The 24,279-nt window shown below is 35.9% G+C and overlaps 2 protein-coding genes across 2 annotated transcripts in view; both read left to right on the top strand.

Annotated features, from left to right (window-relative positions):
* Positions 1-14,529, top strand: part of LOC306847769 (multiple epidermal growth factor-like domains protein 9) — a 34,469-nt gene extending 19,940 nt beyond the window's left edge. Inside the window, exons 4-6 of the mRNA XM_079381915.1 lie at positions 2,892-3,041; positions 6,510-6,779; positions 11,349-14,529. Coding sequence (XP_079238041.1) covers positions 2,892-3,041; positions 6,510-6,779; positions 11,349-11,830 — 902 coding nt within the window. The 3' untranslated portion in view covers positions 11,831-14,529. The remainder of the gene's footprint in view (positions 1-2,891; positions 3,042-6,509; positions 6,780-11,348) is intronic.
* Positions 14,530-20,439: 5,910 nt separating this feature from the next.
* Positions 20,440-23,239, top strand: LOC306848671 (uncharacterized protein). Its single transcript, XM_079383358.1, has 4 exons — positions 20,440-20,811; positions 21,581-21,611; positions 21,728-21,817; positions 21,936-23,239. The coding sequence occupies exons 1-4, from the start codon at positions 20,617-20,619 to the stop codon at positions 22,367-22,369; spliced, it is 750 nt and encodes a 249-aa protein (XP_079239484.1). The 5' UTR covers positions 20,440-20,616; the 3' UTR covers positions 22,370-23,239.
* The last annotated feature ends 1,040 nt before the right edge of the window (positions 23,240-24,279 follow it).

The raw sequence follows: 24,279 nt of genomic DNA, 5'->3' as shown, positions 1-24,279 counted from the left end.
GCATGTTTGTCTTAAATCATTTCACCCGAGCCTCAGTCTACTGATGTCACAGACATGTTTGTCAACTGCTTGTTCAAGTGCATGTGCATGTGTGTCTAGGAACCCATCTGTCTCTGTCTTTCCTTCTCTGCGGTGTGTGTGTGCAGATGGTAGCTGGTAACCTTTCCTCGATGCGGAGAGCCACAGTCAGATTTACAGCCCTCCTCAGTCATAAAACCCAATCAGCATCTCCAGAGACTGCTTACAGTTCATAGACTCACAGCCGCCCCGCAGCATAATACCACACACATGAGACGAGCAGTAACTCACACAGCCAAAACAATAGTGTGCATAGTACACAAAGGCTTTTGGTCTTTAGCCAGTTAGATTGTGTTAGAATTGTCCACGCAAAACTCCTACTGGAAAACTGTAACATACCGCTTCAAATGTGATAAAGCCCAAACCAAATGCAGTGCTTTCATGTAATTGAACCATAGAACAAAGAAGAAAAATATAAATGACATTAAGAGTGAACATAAACCATAAAATCTCTCTAAAATAACAAAGATATACTGACAAAAGTTTGCATATTTTCATATGTACCATATATGTACAAAATATGTAGAAATTAAGGTACTAATATGCACAATTTAGCTACCTAAATGCATCCTTATGGGGTAAATAAGGTACTTTTGTTACTTTTTGATACTTTAGCCTTTCAGTGTAAAAACCTATTCTTTCTGTAATAATTTTAGGCTTTCATTAACATTGTTAAACATTATTATAATAGAAAGTACATAATGCATAATGTTTTCTGTTAATTTATATTAATATTAATATATAATATAATATAATATATTTTTAATATAAAAATAAACTACTTGCCTCTTAAAAGATGAGCTACACTTAGTAAAATGTTAATGCATATATATATATATATATATATATATATAAATATATATATATATAGTGCCCTCCATAAGTATTGGAACAGTAAAGACAAAATTGCTCTGTTGGCTGTGGAGTCAAGACATTTGCAAATATGATTAAAAGATGAATATGAGACAAAACTACAGAATGTCACATTTTATTATTAGCCGTTTCAACACATACATGTTTTACAAAAAAAACAGCACTTTTAGAGTTCATCCCACTCATTGATGTGAGCATAAGTATTGGGACAGTTGAACATAAGGCAGATATAAAAGATTAAAAGCTATTATTTAGTTGCAGATCCCTTGAGCACAATCACAGCAGTGAGTCTGTGACCCATAGACATCACCAGACTCTTGCTCTCATCCTTTGAAATACTTTTCCCAGACTTTAATGAGGCCAATCCCAACTGTTGCTTGTTTTGTGGAGTTTCTGCCTTTACTCTCCTCTTCTGCTGGTGAAATTCATGTTCAGTCGGATTTAAATCTGGAGATTGACTTGGGCAATCTAAGACTTTCCATTTCTTTGCCCTTATAAATTCCTTGACTGAACTGGCAGGGTGTTTTGGGTCCTTGTCCTGATGCAATATGAAGCACTTCCCAATGAATCTGGTGGCATTTTCTTGAATATGGGTAGGCAAGATGGTTTTGTACCCTTCCAAATTCATTCTGCTGCTGTCATCATACATTAAGTCATCACTAAAGTTGAGAGGGCCTGTTCCAGAGGCAGCCATGTATGCCCATGTCATGACAACACCTCCACCATGCTTTACAGATGAGGCTGTATGCTTCAGTTCCCTTTTTTCTCCACATTTTTGCTTTCTCATCAATTGGATCAAAGTTCATCTTTGTCTCATCGGTCCATAAACACAGTTCCAAAACTCTTCTGGTTCACCTTTGTGCTTTTTTGCAAACTCTAATCTTGCCTTTCTATTTTTGGTGCTGGTCAGAGGTTTGCATCTTGCTGTGTAGCATCTGTAATTCTGTGTCAAAGTCTCCTGAGGACAGTAGATTGTCAGAGCATCACCCCAGCTTTCTGGAAGTTGTTGATGATTTTACAGACACGTCTTTTAAGGTTCATTTTCACAGCTTTTAGGATTTGTCTGTCATCAACTACTGTTGTTTTCTCAGCCAATCAGGTAGTTGTTGGTTGTTGGTGGTTTCCAAACTCTTGATTTCTCCATGCTCTTTGTTTTTGCTAGAGCTCTAACTGACTTCCTCTTAATAATAAATTAAATTAATACCCAATAATAAAATGTGACATTCTGTAGTTTTGTCTCATATTCATCTTTTAATCATATTTGTAAATGTCTTGACTCCACAGCCAACAGAGCAATTTTGTCTTTACTGTTCCAATACTTTTGGAGGGCACTATATATATATATATTTATTTATTTTTTTCCTAAATTTATGCTGTGCTAGTTGTGCTTTAAGTGTCATGAAAAAAGTCATAAGCTAGTGTTATTTTAGTTTTATTATATACTACTATAGTATTTATTAGGACTTTAAATTAGCTTTTTATATTTTAAGATTTAATTAAAATTTTAGTTAAATATGTGTTTTATCATACTATTTTTTTAATATTCATATTTATATATTCATTTTATACACAAATAATAATAATAGTTTCTGTTAACATTAACAGCACAGACATGTATTTGTTTTATATCTCTACACTTGAAAACCCTGATCTTGAATATGTTAACTAGAGCTCCAGTTCAGCATTTCTCAGATTGAGGCCTAAATCATCAAGAAATTGCCTAGTGTTTAAGACTGAGAGCACTTTAAACATAACCTTTAAAGTGGTGATACTAGGTTCTTCTCTGAAAAAGCAGATTTCTTTTTTTTGTTTTAGAAAGAGCTTTTCAAGGCTTACTGTGCTAAACTAGTCCTTATTATATATAATGATAAGACTCTCATGTTCAGTCTATACTATTGCTAATGATCAGTTGTTTTGTATATTCTCCTACTCTTCCTCAGGTATTTGTTTGGACTGTCAGGACAACACTCAGGGCCACAACTGTGAGGAGTGTCTGCCCAACTTCTACCGGCGTCATGGTGAGGGGACTGCGGACGCCTGTCTGCCTTGTCCCTGCTCCTCTGAGAGCTCCAGCGGCAGCTGCCATCTCGGTGAGTCTGCATCTCTGTGACACGCTGACAGGGGTCAGGGCAGCTTCTGCGCTCAGCACATGATGTCCTGAAAGTGACTGGGAATTATTCAGCAGGGCAGAACAAAGTAGGCACAGAAAGTTCAAAATTTTTTTTCCTTTTTGCATAACAAGCACTGATGGATCATGTACAAGAGGACCACAACATTTACATTTCCGGTCAAAAGTCTGGAATAATTAGGATATTTTGATGTCGTTTAGAAGTAATTAGGATCTTTTGTCATTTATACACAACCTGGTTTTAAATATTTGTCACAGCTAAAAATTTGTATGGTACTGTAGAGCCTTTGTTTCCATCCCAGCTGCCTTTCCATTGGATGCAATTGCACAGCAACAACTATGGTGATGTGGCTTTGTGTTGTCACTTTACATTTACGGTCAATGGAGCCTGAGGAGGAAAGTCAGTGAGCCAGTGTGAGGAAGAGAGAGAAAGAGAAAGGGCACTGAAAGTTCAGAACTCTTATATAAGTGTACTCAGTATTATTTATTTTTTTATAGGTCAAATATGTAATGCATAATGTACAGTCAGCCGGTCATTATATTTGTACTGATAATGATCGTCAGACTGCCAACTATTACTATTTAACAAACCAACAAATCCATAAATATATGGATATTAAATACTCATTTGAGTTGAAATGATTTTATTGTCTTAGAAAGGAGAGCGATGGAAAATGCAAGAGAGTGGAAAATGAGGGAGCTGAAGCGGTATACAAGTGATTATCAGTTTGTCAACAAACACACAGCTTTGTCTTTCACTATCCAAAAAAGATGGTTCATTTTAAGTTTATATTTTGTTGGGTGGTGTAGTTAAAGATTTGGGCTAATTACTGAACGGTTGTAAATTTAAATCCTTCAAGATTCACCAATCCACCGTTGTGCTCTTGAGCTAAATGATTGAACCCAGGTTACTCCTATAATACGCGTACTTGAAATTTCCATGGATCTGCTAAATTACTACCTGTTAATCTGGGTATCCAACCACCAAAAAGTCCAGAGATAAATTGTGCAAAAATGTAAATGAAATAATTGAATAAATAATTACATTTAAATAAAATAACTGAATAAACAATTAATAAATAAAATTGTTTAACAATAAATGTTACAAAATCAATGTGGGGCAGTCATGGCCTAATGGTTAGAGAGTCAGACTCGTAATCCAAAGGTTGCGGGTTCGAGTCTCAGGTCCGGCAGGAATTGTAGGTGGGGGGAGTGAATGTCCAGCGCTCTCTCCACCCTCAACTGAGGTGCCCTTGAGCAAGGCACCGAACCCCCAACTGCTCCCCGGGCGCCGCAGCATAAATGGCTGCCCACTGCTCCGGGTGTGTGTTCACGGTGTGTGTGTGTTCACTGCTGTGTGTGTGCACGTTGGATGGGTTAAATGCAGAGCACGAATTCAGAGTCACCATACTTGGTTGTATGTCACGTCACTTTCACTTTCAAAATAATTTAAATAAAATCTTTATAGTTATTAATTAAAATAATATTTATAATAAATACATATATATATATAACATGCAGTACATGCAGCCCCACCAAACTTCCTGTTTTAACAGGATATACCTCAACACAGGAGAGAAACCTGATGTCAAGCCATTTCTCGAGGTCTCTCATGGTCACAACACCCTCAAAACACTCAAAAAGAGCACAAATTCTAGGCCAAATGTGTGTGTGTGCATTTCTAAACTCTTGAGTCGTCTCCCCTGGTGACGCTGAAGGTGGTAAAGCCTCGTCTGTTGGCATCACACCGTCTGTAGCTGGAGCATGAGGCTGGCACTGGCACAGCCTAGCGTTCTCATGGCAGGAACGGGAGGAGTGCCGAAATGAATTCCTCCACCTTCTGGCCGCTTCCTTCTGTCACTGGCCGGCAGTGTGTCTCCATCTCTCGTGTCACAGGCTGTGGCAGCGAGGGGGTCAGTGGGGTGGTGTTGGGGGAGATCTGCTTTAGGAAAGGGTTGCTCTGGCAACAGCGGCCATTGAGAAAAAGGATCAGTGGTGTCTATTGAAACTGCAGAGGCCTGCATTACTGCATGTTATTTCAGCTAGCAGGCGGTAGTGGGTCAGTCAGCGAGTGCTGCAGCAGTCAAGCAGGTCAGGGTGTTAATCCAGTGCAGTCACTCACACATCCTCCTAACTGGCTTTCTTTCCAATCATGAATATTTCATTGATGACACCGGTTGTGTGTGTGTTGAACACACTTAACTTAAGAGTCTTAAGGATGGCTCCTCCATATTCCACTTGAAAGCACATCACGGCAATACCATGGTTTCTGGGTATGGCACTATGGTAATACCTTGGCATTTTTTAAGTATCTTGGATAGAAACCATAGAAACATTGAGGTGCCATAGTATTTCTGTCTGTTTCCATCAAATACCATCACTGTACCATTTTGGCTTTGTATATGTCATCAGGTGATTTTATTCTACACTTGTGTAGAATATGGTGTCAGACTTGAAATTTGGTGCGGTGCTGTGGTGCCACCTAGTTGTTGGAGTTGGAACTACAAGTTGTCCCTAAAAGTATTTTAAGATTTTCTCAGAAATATCTTCACTTTTAAGGTACTACACTAGTGTGTTTATAAGAAAAATCTAGAAAGAATGTAGTTGTTATCTGATACTTCTTTTTTGTTGATTAAACCTAATTTGTTTGTTTAAATTAATAGATGTTCATGTTTACTTAAATGTGGTCAGTTTTACACGTTCTTGTACAAATAAAAATGTCAACTAAAATGTTATTTTCATTGACTAAAATTTCAGAATGAAATGTAATACATTACAGTTTTTCTCAGAGGACAGAGAGGAAGTGGATAACAGGGTGGAAGGAGAGGTAGAAGGTGCAGATTAATTTCAAATGAAAACAAAATTATCATGACCATGTAAAAAAATCATGGCCTCTCCTATAGAGAAGCTGGGGGGGGGGGTGTAGTATGTATATAATTATATATATGTATATATGGTAACACTTTATTTTAGGGTCTCTTAACTAGTTGATTATTAGCATGCATATTACTAAAATATTGTGCTTAGTAATTAAGCACATATTAATGCCTTATTTTACATTCATAATCCTACCCAAATACCTAAACTTAACAACTACCTCACTAACTATTGATAAGCAGCAAATTTGGAATTTATTGCGGGAAAAGTCTCAGTTAATAGTGAATAAGTGTTCCCTATTCTAAAGTGTTACAGTATATAATGATATTCATACATTTTCAAGTATGGCACAACTATCCAAATACCTTTTCGGCCCTCTGTACATTTAAAATAAGTCCAGCATTAGAAAGGAAACTGAAGGCTGTGCACGTGGAGACTAAAATATTACTGTATAATGCTTCTTAAAGTAAACTACAAATCCCTTGTTTGCACATTTGTGTTATTATATGACATTATGTAGTTTTTGATCAGATCTGTTTAACTGCATTTCCAGATTCCAGTGGACGACCTGTATGTGACGAATGTAAGCCTGGCTTCTCCGGCCCGGCATGCAACGTGTGCATGGATGGTTTATTTAAATCCTCAGGCGCGTGTGTGCCCTGCGACTGTAATGGGAACGCCGACCCTCGCTCCATGCCACAAATCTGCCACCCTGAGACTGGCCATTGCCACCGCTGCATCAACCACACGGCGGGAGCACACTGTGAGACCTGCACTCGTGGATACATGGGGGACGCCCGCTACCACAACTGCACCCTGAGAGGTACGACACTGGGAACATACACTACTGCTCAGACGTTTGGATTTTTACAAATGTTTTTGAACATATCTTACGCTTATCAAGTCTGAATTTATTTATATATCAAAAATACATTTAAAATAGTAATATTGCGAAATATGATTACGATTTAAAATAACTGTTTTATATCTTAATATTTTAAAATGTAATTTATTCCTGTGATGTCAAAGCTGAATTTTCAGCAGTAATTACTTTCAGTCTTCAGTGTCACATGATCCTTCAGAAATCATTCTAATAAGCTGATTTGCTGCTCAGTTATTATTAATCATTATTGGTGATCAGTTATTAATTATGTTTATTATTATCATTGTTGAAAATATGCTGCTTAATATTATTGTGGAGACGGTCATCTCAAATCAATCGAATGCATCATTGCTGAAAATATTATTATTGTTGTTGTATTGTCTGTGTGTATATATATATATATATATATATATGCTGTGTATATTTATTATGTATATATAAACACACTAATACAGTACATATTTTTTAAATATTTATATGTATTTGCTTGTCTATATTAATATTCATATAATTTATATTACAAATAATATTTAATATATAAACAAAACCTATTTTTCTTAAATAAATACATGCATGTGTTTGTATTTATATATACATAATAAATATACAGAGCACACATACATATATTATGCACATATATCACAATCGGTTGCCAGCACTAATATATATATATATATATATATATATATATATATATATATATATAGAGTAACGTGACATCTCCAGGGAACACAGGAATCGGGAATGTGACGAAGGTAATTTTAATGATGAAGAGCAATGTCAGAGAACGTTTTCGAACAAGGGTTACAAATGTAGACAGGACAATGAAACTCAAGGCTTTTAAAGAGATACAGACAAAGGAGCAAACAAGATGAACACAGGTGAGCAGACTTACTGATGATTAACTAATAATGAACCAATGAGAGGAACCGGAACAAAACCAATTAAGGGCAAACAGGAAACGGAGAAAACACATACATGTTACATATATACATATATATTGTCACGGTGCACACAGCAGGGAGGAGCGAGGAGGATACAGGAACACGCAGATGATGTAACTCAAATAATAGTCTTTACTGAACACATCAAGGCAGGGCAGGCAGGGCAGGGCTTACAGACCAAATCAAACTGAATAAACAGGACTATAAATACACAGATAAATCATAGATAACAAGACAAACACAGCTGGACAAGGATTAACTAATGATCACATAGGACAAGCACAGGAAACAAACCAAATATGGACACAAGAGGCAGGGACACATGACACACACGACAGAGGACTGACTTGTACATATATATATATATATGGCCCTGGGGGCGTATTACAGAAAGATCCTAACTTTAAAATCTTATCTTATCTGTTTGGTAACCATGGTAATTTCAGTTAGGACCACATTTAGGACAAAAGCTATTACAGAACAGCATTTCCTTAGTGCGTTATCTTATCTTAACTACAGATAGGAAAGGGGTATTACAGAAACCTCCTAACTTGACAAAAAACCCTAAAAACTGTCTTAACTTTAGGACAACCCCACAGCTGTCCTAACTTCAAAATTATTTGAAAGCTAACGGAAAAAAAAAAAAAACGCTTACAACTGTGCTGTCCGACAAGGGTATTACATTTATTAATAGTTGAAAATGAAAAACGAGGATGTTTAATGGTAGAAAGACTCTTGGAGGACCCTGAAGATGTGTTATATTTTGATGACAAAACACAGTAATTACAGACTGCCACACAACATATTACAGTTAGTAAAGGAACTGCAACCAGCATTATAGAGACCAACAACAGTGTCACGGAGCATTACTGGTTGTAGTGCAAGTGACTAATGCCTTTTTTTTTTTCAAAAGGCGATTTTCAAAGTGAAGTAGCTTTTGTTTACCTCATCAGCAGTGTTGGTTGCTTGGTAACAGACCTGAGAGTGGATTGTCGCGCTTGATTATGCCATTTAAGATTTCCTAACTAGAGATAAGATACTATTTTTTAAGATAGGATAAGAATCCCAAATCAAGTTAAGATTTGCTTCTGTAATACGAATTTGAAAAAATCCTAATTTAACATATCACATCTTAAATTAAGACCTAAGATAAGAAATTTTCTGTATTACGCCCCCTGTGGACCACAAAACCAATCTTATGTTGCTGGGGTATATTTGTAGCAATAGCCAAAAATACATTGTATAGGTCAAAATGATACATTTTTCTTTAATGCCAAAAATCATTAGGATATTAAGTAAAGATCATGTTCCATTAAGATATTTAGCAAATTTCCTACCGTAAATATATTAAACTTAGTTTTTGATTAGTAATATGCATTGCTAAGAACTTCATTTGGACAAATTTAAAGATGATTTTCTCAGAATTTAGATTTTTTTGCATCCTCAGATTCCAGATTTTCAAATAGTTGTATCTCAGCCAAATATTGTCCTATCATAACAAACCATACATCAATGGAAAGATTATTTATTCAGCTTTCAGATGATGTATACATCTCAGTTTTGAAAAATTGACACTTAAGACTGGTTTTGTGGTCCAGGGTCACATAAATAGTGATAATATGATATATGATATAATATATAATATGATATATATATATCATATTAGAATGATTTCTGAAGGATCGTGTCACACTGAAGACTGAAGTAATGATGCCGAAATATGTTAAATGAGAAAACACTTATTTTAAATTGTAATAATATTATAATAGTTAATAATATCACTACTGTATTTTTTATCAAATATGTAGCCTTTAAAAAAAATCTTTATTTTTCCAAATATATTAGTGTAGATAAAAATATTCCTTGACATGTTGCACAGATAGGGTATTTGACATGTGATATACCGCAGTTTCTGTCCATCTGAAATTACCATTTATTTTTAACAGACACTCATATGATATCATGAAACTTGCAAGCGTTTGCAACTCCTGTGATTCTTTCTTCCTCAAAATTGGGATGTTGCAGCCAGTTTCCTACAGACTGGTAAAAACGTCTAGTCAGATTCTCTGAAACTGCACATCTGCCAGTAAGTCATAGTGGAAGATTTTAGCGAGTGCTCTGTGTTTTGTGGGCAATATCAGGTGGTCATTGAATAGAGAGCGGGAATGTGTCATCCCACTGATGAAAAAGCATGTCACTGCATTTTTTATCAGTAACTCATAACGGTGTCACGTCAAAAATATGCAGGTGCATTTGTTTCTGAAGTGGTTGCTGGGATCCCATCACATGAGTCATGAATAATGAATGCAAGCTTTGATGTTGTCTGGATAATTTTTAATGATTTTATTATGCCGTTCGCACTTTTACCTTAGCTAAGGATAAGGATCCTTGTTGAGGTGGTTGTTTATGGTCAGTTTAGACTTCCTGTGTTAGCACTCTATGCTTTTGACAATGCCTTTTTAAAGTATTAGAACATTAGATTAACTTTAGGGTATAGATGACAAATGGACATGGACATACAGATGACAAGGTTTGAACTTGAATGTATATATTTTCATTTTTCTTCAACTCTTTTGACATAGATTTGAACACTTAGACACCCTGAAAATATGAACAACGTTCATGTTAGTTCACAGTAGCTCTACGTCAAATATTACAAATGTGATTAATAGTGCTGGTAGAACTTGACATGCTTGACGTGTCTCATCTCCTTCTTGTTGGGGTGCCTTTTTTAGTTTTCCCTTAATATTTAGCCCATTTTGAAATGGATTCTGTGAGTCACGATGCAACAATTGATTACAAAATAGTAAGTCTGTGCATAGTACTTTCTTAAAATAGATCCTAACAACTGAATTTAAAAATAATTGCCTTTTAATCCAGATTTTCATCTTACAAACAGCCACACCACAGAGCACTTTTCTTTTTCTTTTTTCAGTTTACTGTTATTTTTCACTAGTATTTTTGTTTATGGTCAACACCTGCATTCTTTTCTGTCTAAAGGATGAAAATATACAATAATTTGGATCTACATATTAAAAAAAATGTCATGTCATCGTTGTTTTATTTGCAGATCCTCATCACACACACACCCACACACACAAAGGAGCTAAAAACTGTGTTCCTAAATTAATGTATTGCTGTTTTAGATGTTGTCTAGGCAGACCACTTTACACTGAAAAACACATTAGTTATTCACATTTTAAATAAATTATATATGCCATGCAATTGTGACATCTTGTACAAACTATAAAAAGCTGTCATGACAGTGTGCTGGAGGAAATATTTCCCATTTACATTGATTTTAATGGGAGTGTTCAACAATAACAGCACTATTGTTCTATTCTGTAAAGCTGCTTATCACTGAATTGAACTTGTTTCATAATTGATGAACTTTACACGGTTATTGATGCGGTCCTAATCCTAATTTAGTTTGGTTTATTGGCTGATTTGCGATTCATCTTGAATGCTTATTTAGCTAATGTTCTTAGTTAATCATCTTTCATTTATAACCTTTATAATCTGTTTACACTAACCATTTAAATCATTGACTCTCGTTCTCTCTCAGCTGTGAGAATCCTCCCGATTCAAGACATCAAGACTACAGAAATCCCCCAATCCACAAGTTCTGTTGCTTTTACACCTGCTTCCCGCCTCCTTACTTCCTCTTCCTCTCCTACCACCCACCCAAGCCTACCGACCCTTCAGTCTGGCACGGGAGACTCCTCAGGACACAACAGCACGGCCTCTGCCCTGACAGTAGTGTCCTGGACGCAGTTTAACATCATCATCCTGGCCGTCATCATCGTGGTGGTTGTTCTCCTCATGGGCTTCGTTGGAGGCGTGTATACTTATCGTGAGTACCGCAATCGGAAACTCAACGCCCCGTTTTGGACCATTGAGCTAAAGGAAGACAACATCAGCTTCAGCAGCTACCACGACAGCATCCCACATGCCGACCCCAATGGACTATTGGAGGAGGAGCCATGTGTGGTCGCGGCCAATGGGCAGTTAGCGCTCGCCACTGCTGCCAACATGTACAAAGCGTGAAGTCGTCGGTATGATTGTATCTTTTCTTAAAGGGATAGTTCAGCCAAAAATTGACATTCTGTTATCATTTTCTCATTCTCATGTCTTTCCAAACCTGACTTTCATTTTTCAGTGGAACATAACACTGAAAATCAATCCGAAACAACATTGGGACAATTTCAATAACGTTCCACTGAAGAAACAAAGTCATACAAGTTTGGGAAGATATTAAAGGGATAGTTCACTCAAAAATGAAAATTCTGTCATTAATTACTCACCCTCATGTTGTTCCAAATCCGCAAGGACTTCGTTCATCTTTGGAACACAAATTAAGGTATTTTTGATGAAATCCGAGAGCTTTTTGACCCTTCATAGACAGCAACGTAACTACCACGTTTAAGGCTCAGAAAGGTAGTAAGGACATCGTTAAAATAGTCCATGTGACATCAGTGGTTCAACCGTAATTTCATGAAGCTACAAGAATACTTTTTGTGCACAAAGAAAACAAAAATAATGACTTTATTCAAAAATGTCTTCTCTTCCGTGTCAGTCTTCGTGGCACATTCACAGCGTTCTGATGTAGAATATCCATCTCTCTTAGCTCATCACCTGTGTATTCTGGTTTGAATAAGTAAGGCTGGGCAAAAAATTGCAAGTCATCCTCTCTGACAAAATCTTTAGACATGTTTACGAAGATTGTTTTATGTACAGTGTGCATCTTCCTCTGTTTGCAAACAAGGCACAGTGCATCTGGGTTCTACGTCAGAACGTCGGCTTTCGTGAACGCGCGTCGAAGAGAAGAGTTTGTTGAATATCGCCTTTATTTTAGTTTTCTTTGCGCATGAATTAATTCTTGTAGCTTCAAGGTTAAATCACTGATGCCACATGGACTATTTTAAAGATGTCCTTATTACGTTTCTGGGCATTGAATGTGGTAGTTGTGTTACTGTCAGAAAGCTCTCGGATTATTTCAAAAATATCTTCATTTTTGTTCCAAGATGAACAAAGTTCTTATGGGTTTGGAACGACATAAAAGTGAGTAATTAATGACAGAATTTTTTATTTTTGGGTGATCTAACCCTGTAAGGGTGAGTAAAGAACCAAATTTTCATTTTCTGGTGAACTATCCTGTTCATTTTGATGATTATTGAAAGAAGGTAGCCTGGGAGCCAAAACTTTATTTGATTCTACACACTATTTAGCTCCCCATTGCTTCCTATGTGATATCCTCATGCAAAGTGTTTTCACGTACAATATTTCGTGTAACATTTCAGAGAGGACTCAAGGAAATACAAGACAAGTTAACATGTTACTCCTTGGACACAAAAACGATAAAATGCGAATACATTGCCTCTTAAATGAGCCTCTGAACTCTGCGTTTGGGTTTAAGCATTCTAGTTACATGAATGGGGATTCCACTATTTCAGAGGCAACTGAAAGACCTTTGAACCCACATGCCAAGACAATTTCACCTAAATCTGCAGTTTGTATAGAAATTTCGCAAGGTTTCAGTCTGCCCCAATTGCATCACCTGGGAAATTCACTTTGGCTTTGCAAATTTCAATGTAAATCAGAGGACGTTTATTCAATCTGCAAGTCCAGTTTCAAGTCCCGTGTATGTGCGTATCTTTGACAGATACTATTTCATACAAAGGCGGCACTTTGGATTTCTTTGGAATGCAGTCTCGCTTCGATTTCCTCTTTACACGATTCCTGTCACAGATCGGTACCAAACTGAACATGCAACATAACAGTCATACCTGTTCCACTAGCACCTGTTTCAGCCTTATTGTATTTATGTGCGAGTGGGTGGATGTGTATGTGTGTGCATGTGAGAGTGAGAGAGAGAGAGTTGGCGTTTTGTGTGGGAACAGTTTCAGATCTAACTGTGTAGAGCTGGATTCTACGCAGGAATGTACAAAAAGACTGGATTGATTCTGCTGCATAGTTTCACGAAAACTGATCAAACGTTTGACACAATATTGTAGACATGAAAGCCATGAAAGCGTAATATGACCCAGGAGGAGCGTGTTCAGAGGACTTTGTGAAGTGGAAAGGATGTTTTTGGGACCCCATAAGATACGACGGTGGACACAGTGTGGTTTTTTTTCATTTATCTGCAAGGACCCTTTTAAATGTGATTCAGGATCATTTTGATGACTTGGACAAATGACAGGTGTTTAAATTATTGTGTGTTGTTTTTTTTGTGTTTCCTATTCGAATTTGTCTTGTTAATTCCTATTTATTTATCATTTGTGTTTGTCTCATGTGGTCTTATTTTACAGGTGTTTTTCAATCTTCATGCTGCATTGTACAGTGTACCATACCGAATGCATACTCTGTAGACTCTGTAGAGTTGTGAGCACAGCCTCAAAAGATGCGTTGGAAGTCTTATTTTCTCTTCTTATTTTCTTTCTAATTTATTTAATCAGGTTACACGTAAGTAACTCACAATATACAATGGGATTTCAGTGGAAAATATTGTATTTTCTCATTCCTGAGTGGTCATATGACTGAAATTAAAGGATTATTGAATCAAAGGACATTCTTCAATGAGATGACACTTTTTGAGATTGCTTGTGGGGGTGTGTGTGTCTCTTTTGGATGTTAACAGGAAACCAAAAACGAAAATTCTGTAAATCATGTCACTCCAAACCTGTGTGACTTTTCGTATGTGGAACGTTTTTTTTGGTCCATACAATAAAAGTCAGTGAGGCCTGATATTGTTTTGGACCCCTTTCTTTTTCATTATACAGACAAAACATATTGGTCATACTGATTTGGAACAACAAATTTATGACATATTAATTTTTTTTTTGATGAACTATCAGTATAAAATAACATCTCTTGCCCACTTTAATGTGGACAGTCAACTCTAAGTTGGTTGCATCATGTTTGTTTGTTTGACCATCCCGACAAGCCTGACAGACAGAACAACTGCTCAGCTAATCATGTGAGATTTTGGTAGTGTTATCTGTTTGACAGACCAATGGAAACTGTTCAACATGTTTATAAAACATTTTTGAAAATAGTCAGTATTTTTACAGAAATTACAAATTTTACCTTTAAAGTTCTGTTAACATCAAGAACGATAACTATATTAGCATCCATCTCAATGCATGATAACGTTTTGTCTTTTGTAACATGTTCTACAGTTTTGTCATTTACTGCTTTAAATGCTCCAGCTCTTCAAAGCAGGATGGATTCTGATTGGCTGTCAGTGTTTTTGTCATTCATTAGCTGGAGAAAAAAAATAAAAAATCAGTGTGAAAGCAATTCCAACTATATCATATAATAGTTGTGGTGTGGACTCTGGTAAATTTAGAATGATTATTAAAACTATATCTTTATTTTTATCGTCATTTGTCCTTGGTGTGAACAGACCTTAAATCTAAGAATTTGCCATTTGGAAGAAAAAAAAGTCATTTTAGACACTTATAGACACTTAATATTTTAATTGCAAAATTCTTTAAAAAAAACAAGAAAGAAGAAGAAGCATATAAGAATAACTTATGTTGCAACCCCAGTCAGCCTGTAGCCGTGTGTTTAGGTTTCATCATAATTTCCCAATTGTACACACAAATACTGTAGAACTGCTAATCAGAAGGCATCTGACTTTACAATGAACTGAATAAAAATAGCCATTTGGAAGTTTCTGTATTCAGGATAGCCTTTGTTCCTCGAGGGTGTAGCTCCGTACAGCTCAGCCAAGAGTAATTCTGACCCAACCTTTCTTTTACGCGAGAGCTGTTGGGTGACGACCATCTACCAGGAATCTGTATACTGATATGACTGAATGATATTGACTGATTATGCGCACATTGTTTCCTGATGGGTGCATGTACATGTGAATCATTCAAAGTTTTTAAATTGCTTTAATTTAAAGGTTTATCGAGCGCATTTTGTGCACTTGTCAGTGACAGGCTATAAAAAGAAAACATACTGTAAACTAACAGTACATATCCAGAGGCTATATATACATACATTTAATATTATAACAAACACATAATGTTACATAAGATTTTATTTCACACAATTGCTGTTTTTGAATGCTCTTTTAATCAAAAAAATCACAAAAGCATCACAAAAACGTTTTTCAACAACAAAAATAATAAGAAAATTCAGCTTTGTCATCACATATATATGTATATAGAAAACACTTATTGTAAATTGTAATTTTATTTTAAAATATTACTGTATTAATCAAATAAATGCAGCCTTGCTGACCATAACATACTTCAAATGGTAGTATTTGGACCAACAGCAGCAGTGTGAACAGTGTGAGATACTGTTTTGTTTTTTACAACAGTTCAACAGTACGTTAATACTGAGTAACTTACATTTTAGACAAAAACTGTCACTTACTTTAACTAGTTTGGTTATACCAACCTAAGAAGTTCCAAACAAAGCAAGAGTGATGCCTTCTGATTCTTGAATAAATCAGCAATGAATCTGTTGAGTGAATTATTCAATTACTTACCTATTAACATAAATAAGAAACACAAAGAGTCACCAAAAGTATGTATCCCACCACTAAAGCACACATCCCAATGCTTTTGGACTGTATATCAGCACTCTTGAAAGGCAAGGCAAGTTTATTTATATAGCACATTTCATACACAGTGGTAATTCAAAGTGCTTTACATAAAAGAAAGTGAAATAGACATTAAAAATCAATAAAAAAATGGAAATAAAAATAATAAAAACAAGGAATTTTTAAAATGATATAGAGTTTTGAGTCTTGATTTAAATGTGGCTAATGTTTTAGCACATCTGATCTCTTCTGGAAGCTGGTTGCATAATAGCTAAAAGCAGACTCCCCTTGTTTTGTGTGAACCCTTGGTATTTCTAACTGACTCGATCCTAATGATCTGAGGGGTCTGTTCGGTTTATATTCAGTGAGCATATCAGCAATATATTTAGGTCCTGGGCAATTGAGTGATTTATAAACGAGTAAAAGTACTTTAAAATCAATCCTAAATGTAACTGGAAGCCAGTGTAAGGACCTGAGGACTGGTGTGATATGCTCAGATTTTCTGGTTCTAGTCAGATTCCTGGCAGCAGTGTTCTGGATGAGCTGCAGTTGTCTAATGGTCTTCTTGGAAAGGCCGGCGAGGAGACCATTACAGTAATCCACCCTGCTGCTGATAAAGGCATGAACAAGTTTCTCCAAGTCTTGACTGGAAACAAATCATCTAATTCTTGCAATGTTTTTGAGATGATATTATGCTGATTTAGTTACTGCTTTGACATGACTACTGAAACTAAGATCTGTCTCCAGAATCACCCCAAGATTTCTGACTTGATTTTTAGTTGTTTGACCCCTAGAGTCAAGGTATGCATTCACCTTGAGAACTTCATCTTTGTTTCCAAATGCAATGACTTCAGTTTTCTCCTTGTTTAACTGAAGGAAGTTCTGGCACATCCAACTGTTAATTTCATCAATGCATTGGCAGAGGGAGTCAACACCATTCGATCAATCAAATGCATGCAGTTCAAATAAAATAAATACAATACACAGAGTATTATCCATAGGTATCTCAACCTATGGATAAACTGGGATTCAAAATGTTTTATTAAATCTGGAAATACAGAATTGCTGCACTATTTCTAGGTCACTAATCAAATAAGTACATTTGTGATATTTGGATGATCAAGATGATCATTCTCGTGTCATTCTGGCAATGTGATCGTCAGGATATTTACAAACTTATGGAATATGCAAATTTCTGATCAAATTGTTAGCACAAACTGAAAAAAAAACGCAACACACATTTCACTTGTTATCTTATACTTTTTTTGGATACTGACTGCACTGACCCTGTTGAATCTAATAAAGGGGTATCGCCATGATAAGAGTGACTGATCTGTGTATATCAGTATGTCATAGAAACTACCAATTATCGTTAGATCTGACTCGGATAGCAACAAGAATGTTATGAATGGCCTATCTCATGCACTCACGTTTGGCTATTTTTGTCTAAAAATGATAATAAACACGTTGAACTATGAACAGGATGGAAGTAGAATTGAAAAGTAGCATTCCTTTTTTGCAAGACTGGTCTAAGCTTCCAACACCTAAATGGAAAATCCAGGCCGAGATAATATCCTGATTGTGTCAAGCACTGTAATAACAGCCACGTGCCTAAACAGTCAAAGTGAAACCAGGAGATGTTTAATGAATAAATGCAGAAAAAGGAAAATTAGACAAAAACAAAGCATTTTTATATTTTGCTTCCAATGTGAGGACCCACAACCTAGGGGTCTTAAATGCTTAATAAAAAAATATCCAGTAAGAAACCAGGTCAAATGCGTTACATGAAAGCTGAAATAACATCCAGTGCTCTGCCTCATAAATTAAATGTTTAATAGCCAGATGCGAGAATGTGATTTCCCTAAGTACACTAAACTCTTCCAGTGAAAGGAGGGGAACATGCCATTACTCACAAACATTCTTCACATTTCTAGGTCTTTTTTTGTTACCTTGACAAACAATAAAAGGCAACTTGACAACACAGTTTAGGAGCTTCATGCAAACAATGGTTTGCAATAATATAATCAACACTTTTTGCCAGAACTATCTCTTTGCAGAAGTTGTTTGACTGTTGTACATACCTAAAAACCCACATGCATAGCAATGAGTCATTCCTGGCCTTGTGCCATTCTTGTATCATTTTCCTGTAACCTTCCTCCAGAGTATAAAAGTTTTATGTTCTGCAGCAAAAATTACTTAAAAAAAAGGGTTAGAGGTTTTAATTAGGAGTTTTAATGTAATATCCAATTATTTATGCATCTAGCAGTGTTTTTGGTCTGATTTTATTTGGAACTTTATGTGACTTCTGTGGCTATGATAGTGTTTCATAAACATGGTAAATATTTTGGATAAATTACATTTTAAACAACACATGGTTACATTCAGGCAACTTTTTCATTCATTCAGTATATTGTTTAGAAATATCAAGTTGTGTGTTAAATGTCCTATTTTTTTAAATGATATTGCTTGAGAAAGGATTGCAGCTTTTTAATATTCTGAGTGGTGCTTGTGAAGCGAATCGTCTCACATGCTTATTAGTGGTGCTTTACTGGTCAGAATAGAGAAATCGAGAAATCCTTCATCTTCTGACATAAGAAAACGCAGTACTTCCTCATTAATTCAAAAACAGCTTCCATTAAAAACCAGGTCTTGTTTCATATTTCATCTTAGACATCATACACTGTAAAAATAAAAAAAATAAAAAAGTTGGGCAAACTGAAACGTTTAAGGCAACCAGCTTTAGCAGATTTCTTGTTATAAGTTTATACAACAAAACATTTCCTAAAAAATAAGTTGAGAAAACTCAAAAATCTGCTGAAGTGGTTGCCTTAAATTTTTAAGTTGGCTCAACTTTTCTTTTTTTTTTTTTACATTGGACTGTGAGGAAAGACTACCTCTGCAGATGATCAATGCCTCTACATCATTGGCTCTGCATGACTGGCTAACAGTTTTGCATATTAAAATAAAAGCGGATGTACTCTAAAAACATTTTGGTTAAAAATACATAAATACTCATATCAAATGATCTGTATCAGACAAAACAATAGTTTTCTATTTTTTTAGTAGACACATGATAACACACTGTTACTCATACTTGTGTGTTGCGACATTGCTGTCGGATCCAATAATGGTACTGCATCATCGCCAAGGTGTGTCTCATTTAAAAACAAATCCAAGGTAAAGTGAAAGAAACAAAGTAAAAGCCTCTTACTGAAGTGACCTGAACTGCTTTAAAGATAAAACAGTACACTGACATCCCATTTTATTTCTGGCCTACTTAGAGTACTCCTAAAAACTGTTCAGATTATCGTAAAACCTTCTAACTTAAAACTTTAAGTCCTCTGGCTTTCTTCTGGCCACCACAAACTTCATCCTGATGGTTTTTATTTATTTATTTTGATCTAGTTACAATATTTGTTGGCCACAACAACAGTGCATTTTATTTGTTCATCTTAACATCACAATTTCCCTTGTGACAACTTACCCCATACATGGTGTATATTAACGCAGGTTGTCACAAAATTTCAATACAGTGTATCTTTTTTCTCCTGGGCAATAATTGTGGAAATGTCCACACAACCCATTTTTTTGCTGTGGCCAAGATTATGTGCTAATAAACTATCCAGGTGACAATTAGCCCCATTAAATAATGCAATATTTTTTATGAAATATGAATTGAGTTTATAATCAGTATCAATCATAGTTTAAGCAAGGTTTTGAACTTAATGACTGATAATATTAACAGGGCTCATTCGTTAATAATCAATCAACCAACACAAATACATATTTGAGTCTTTAAACACAGATTAACCTTCATTTTATGTACTGGTCATATTGACCTGACTTTGCTCACACGGGGTTTTACCAGCCATTTATTTTATATTATTATTATTATGAAACCAGAATAATAATCACTATTCAGAATAGACATTTAAATGGGTGGGGGCGCTCAGAGACCTGGATGGATAGAGGTGTGCTGACTCCTGGAGAAGCACTTCTTTACAGCTTCAAACACTTACTAGGTCTGGCTATGACGAAATGTCATCGTGTAATTGTTTATTTCCTCGGGCTGTAAGAATTTGGCTCTGAGTCAAGCAGAGCAAACCAGGAAACGACACTGGATCGACTGGACTGAGAGCCTCATGTTTTCATAGTGCCGAAACTCCACGAGTAGGCTGTTTGTTTTGGGCGTTGAAGAAAACACGTGGGAGAAATATACACATATATAGAGAGGATTCTAAGGGCATGGAGCGGCGCTTTTAAACTGTCCGTTATGGAGATGACAAACGAAGAGGCATCCTGTCAATTCCACGCAGTTTTAATGGAGCCCGAGTCAGTGAGCCGTCTGAGGATAAAGTACCACTCTCTGCGGCGACAGGTGTACCTCATCCAGTCCATCAGCGTGCTCTTCTGCTTCAGCTGCTGCCTGTTCACGATCCTGTATCACACCTTCCCGCAGTCCTGCAAGGTAAGACGCATAGGCTGCTATACACATTCAAAGTCAACGCCAAACAGTCACGAGTACTGCTCAGTGCCCCTATGAACCTGCTTTAGAAACCTGTGCAACGGATACGAGTTCATTCATATGTAATATACATACATTACAGTAGATGTTATAACCGTTTTAACATAGAGTGCATAAAATCTCAAATGTGTGTTAAATGACCCAGTCTTTATTTCTATGACATTTTTCTTGTCTTTTATAAAAGTTAAGTTTTCATCAAGTTTTCCAGTAGTGACTATTTATTAGATGTCCTTACATTAGTTATGAGATACTGATTGATTTGTACAGATTTATTTATTTATTGATACTATGGTTAAAAATGTAGTTGTTAGTTGGATTATAATTCATAGGTAATAGTTGAGCCTGAAGTAGATAGGCTAGTAATGTCAAGAATTAAGTTACTAATAATGTAACTGCATACTGCTCAAAAGTGAATAGCTGATGCACGAGAATTCAATGGTGCATTTTTGCAATGTGTTACTTGTAGCAATGGCATATCATAATGACTAATTGACTACTTATTTAAAAGGAGGAGTAAGTGCTAGTATCTAATTAATATGTAATAATACATAGTTACTAGTGTTATGGGGAAAAAAAATATGCTGCTCACTATTTTATTACTTAAAAGCACTAAAACAAACTGAAACGTACATTTATTGAATCAATACCTCGATCAATTGAGGATTCACATTATGTGTGTATTAAACTGTTTACAATTGCTCTCTTTTTATAGGAAAATGGAACCAAGGATGCACCTACATTTGGTAAGTTCATTGTTTACTAATAAAGATGAATTCTATTGTAATTACTCAATTTAGTGTCTTTCACATTGTGGTTATGTAAATTCACTGTAATCAAAATTCATTTTTCATCCATATAGGAATGCAGTATCAAGGCGCTGAATCGTATAGCAGAAAAGAGACAATCACGACACAAAGAAGCACTTTCACATCTTTCACTCGCTTGACAGGTAAGAAGTAATACATTGACTGCAATAAGACGTAATGCACAAATGAATACAAATCAGACAACTTATGTCTACACTGCACATGCATACACATGTATTCACACATTTCCCTTCTCTCTAGTTAAAGACAATGTCAGGTTCACTAAAAAAGGATATGTGCCGTGGATGTATACACCAGAGTATCCGTCACCAAACAATACCAGATACTTAATCCTGGATGACGATAATGAATCTCTGAAAGTCCTTCATGATGGAACATTCAAGGTTTCTCTTCAGATAACATACAGAAATTTAAGTGAAAATTCAGAGGAAATACCTCTGCAACATGATATTCATCTTTATACTGACTCATATGATGGACACCTGTCCTTGCTCTCCCACTGGGAAACAGTCAACCTCAAATACTGGAGGAAAAGTCTGTTCTCTGAGGGTATTTTTTCTCTTAAATCTGGGGACAGACTCAAGGTGTGGTCCGAGAATCTGAACCTCATTGACGTTGGAGGGATCATTTCGCAAAAAACTGTCTTTGTGGCGTATCCTCATTTTTCCACCTGAGGATACGGCGAATATAGAAATCAGAAAAGCCTGTTTCTTCTGTAGCTTTGCATAAAGATGAAAAGGGCTGTCATGAAGTATCATATTCTTCTCAGATGACCTTATCATCTAAACAGATTCTTCTTCTGTCAACAGAATAATATATTTGTACTATAATCTATAGTAGAGGTATGTACAGAAGAAAACCATTATGAAAAAAATTATGCGGTACAGTAATGGTGTCACAAGGTAATACCAGAGTACTTTGATATCAACTATGCTACTGAAAATCATTCCTTCCAGGGTAGTTTTTCAAGAATATCATGGTACATGGACAACAGCATGCTAATAGAATTGTTTGGTATTTTCTTTTGTATGAGAAAACTGTTCTGCTTCATGGCTGAGGACAAAACAGACATAGGCTTAGGATTTTAAAAGCTACATTTGTTAAGCACTACAACTGTGGAAAAATTGTAATTTAGTAATGCTGTTGTATTTATGTTTCATTTTGATTGAATTTGGTACAAATTATACTGTTGCATGCATAAACACTGTATACTATAATATTTATGCCACTGTAATCATATTATAGGCTTTTGTATTTTATTATTGTCTGATTGAGGATTTGGGCTGTTAATGCAAAGTCTACAGGTTCAGTAACATTAGAAAGTGAAGAGAATGATCAAAACCCTGTATTGCTCTGTTCCCTAGTTTGTTTTTGAGGTGCTGTCAATGGAATTAGTAGGCTATAAGTCACTTTGTATAAAAAGGGTTTGCAATCACCAAATATGACCTTCGTAATTTGCATGAAAGATAATTTTATGTATTTGAATTACATCTTCATAATGACATTATTCTTTGTCCATGAAAAATCAATAAATACTATTACATAAAGCTGTCTTTGTCTTCATAATCTTTTTTTTTAACAGTATATATCAAGTGAATATATTTCTGACAACCACTTCAGCTACTATTTAGAAGAATAATATTTTTGAGATTTATGCAGCATTAGAAAATGTCTATACAGTATAGTTTATTCACACACTAGGTTTAGGTTTACAAATGGTTTATCACTGTTAAAACAGTATCACATACATTAGTCGTAACTCCTGAGAGAAACTGCTCTGATGGCATTTGCTTCAGAATTGTTGACAGATAAAAGACTAAACCCATAATTATGTGCTTACTGCTAAGCAGCCCTGTTGGCATTGAAGACCAGTCAATTGGCTCTAAATAAACATAATACATTTACATTAGTTTTTTTACAGCACAACTGCACTTGTAGCGATCTCAGTGTCACAAGAGCCGGAAACAACAGGTAAGTAACACAATGGGATGTTTATTGAGAAGAGAGCGGAAGGTGAGGAGAGTGGTAAGCAGGTGGGAATCTTGTAACTTGTAATATTCAAGTGATATTGTCGAGATCTGATATCCTTATCGTTTACTGGGGAATGGAGTCCCGAGTGCTCGGGAGAGCTGGAGAAACAGGAGTCCAGGAATACACGCTGGAGAGTCTATAAGGCAAGTACACACAGGTAAGTCTGTAGAGTCAGGTACCGTACCGTTCAGTGTAGTGAACCATAGACCAGACGATGAGTGTCAGAGAGTTAGTGGTGTTTATAGGAGTGCTGATGAGGGACTGCAGGTGCGGGTGATCAGCACTGAGGTGACTGTGATCTGGTGATTGCGGTTGACGGCTTGTTGATTTTACTCGAAAAATGTAAGTATTACTACTTAGAAATTAAGATTCCTTCAGAATGCATTGGTTGCCCAACACTTATGAACAATAATGATAAATGCTGACCAATAATTAATTATATTTTTTAGTGAAACAAGCAAAATGTAATTTGCTTTTTCATATGCCATAGCTATGCATTACTGTACACTAGACAAATGCAGCCAAGGTGAATACATCTCAATTTTCAGTCAAG

This window comes from Barbus barbus (assembly GCF_936440315.1).
Source record: "Barbus barbus genome assembly, chromosome: 28".
Classification (NCBI taxonomy): domain Eukaryota; kingdom Metazoa; phylum Chordata; class Actinopteri; order Cypriniformes; family Cyprinidae; genus Barbus; species Barbus barbus.
The sequence above is the reverse complement of the archived record's forward strand: the minus strand, read 5'-3'. Positions and strand labels throughout refer to the sequence as shown.

What these genes read in the sequence shown, in the direction of transcription:
- LOC306848671 (XM_079383358.1), top strand. Translation starts at nt 20,617, where the DNA reads ATGGAGATGACAAACGAAGAGGCATCCTGTCAATTCCACGCAGTTTTA. An exon ending in CCTTCCCGCAGTCCTGCAAG is followed by an intron (nt 20,812 to 21,580) that starts GTAAGACGCATA and finishes CTCTTTTTATAG; the next exon opens with GAAAATGGAACCAAGGATGC. An exon ending in ATCTTTCACTCGCTTGACAG is followed by an intron (nt 21,818 to 21,935) that starts GTAAGAAGTAAT and finishes CCTTCTCTCTAG; the next exon opens with TTAAAGACAATGTCAGGTTC.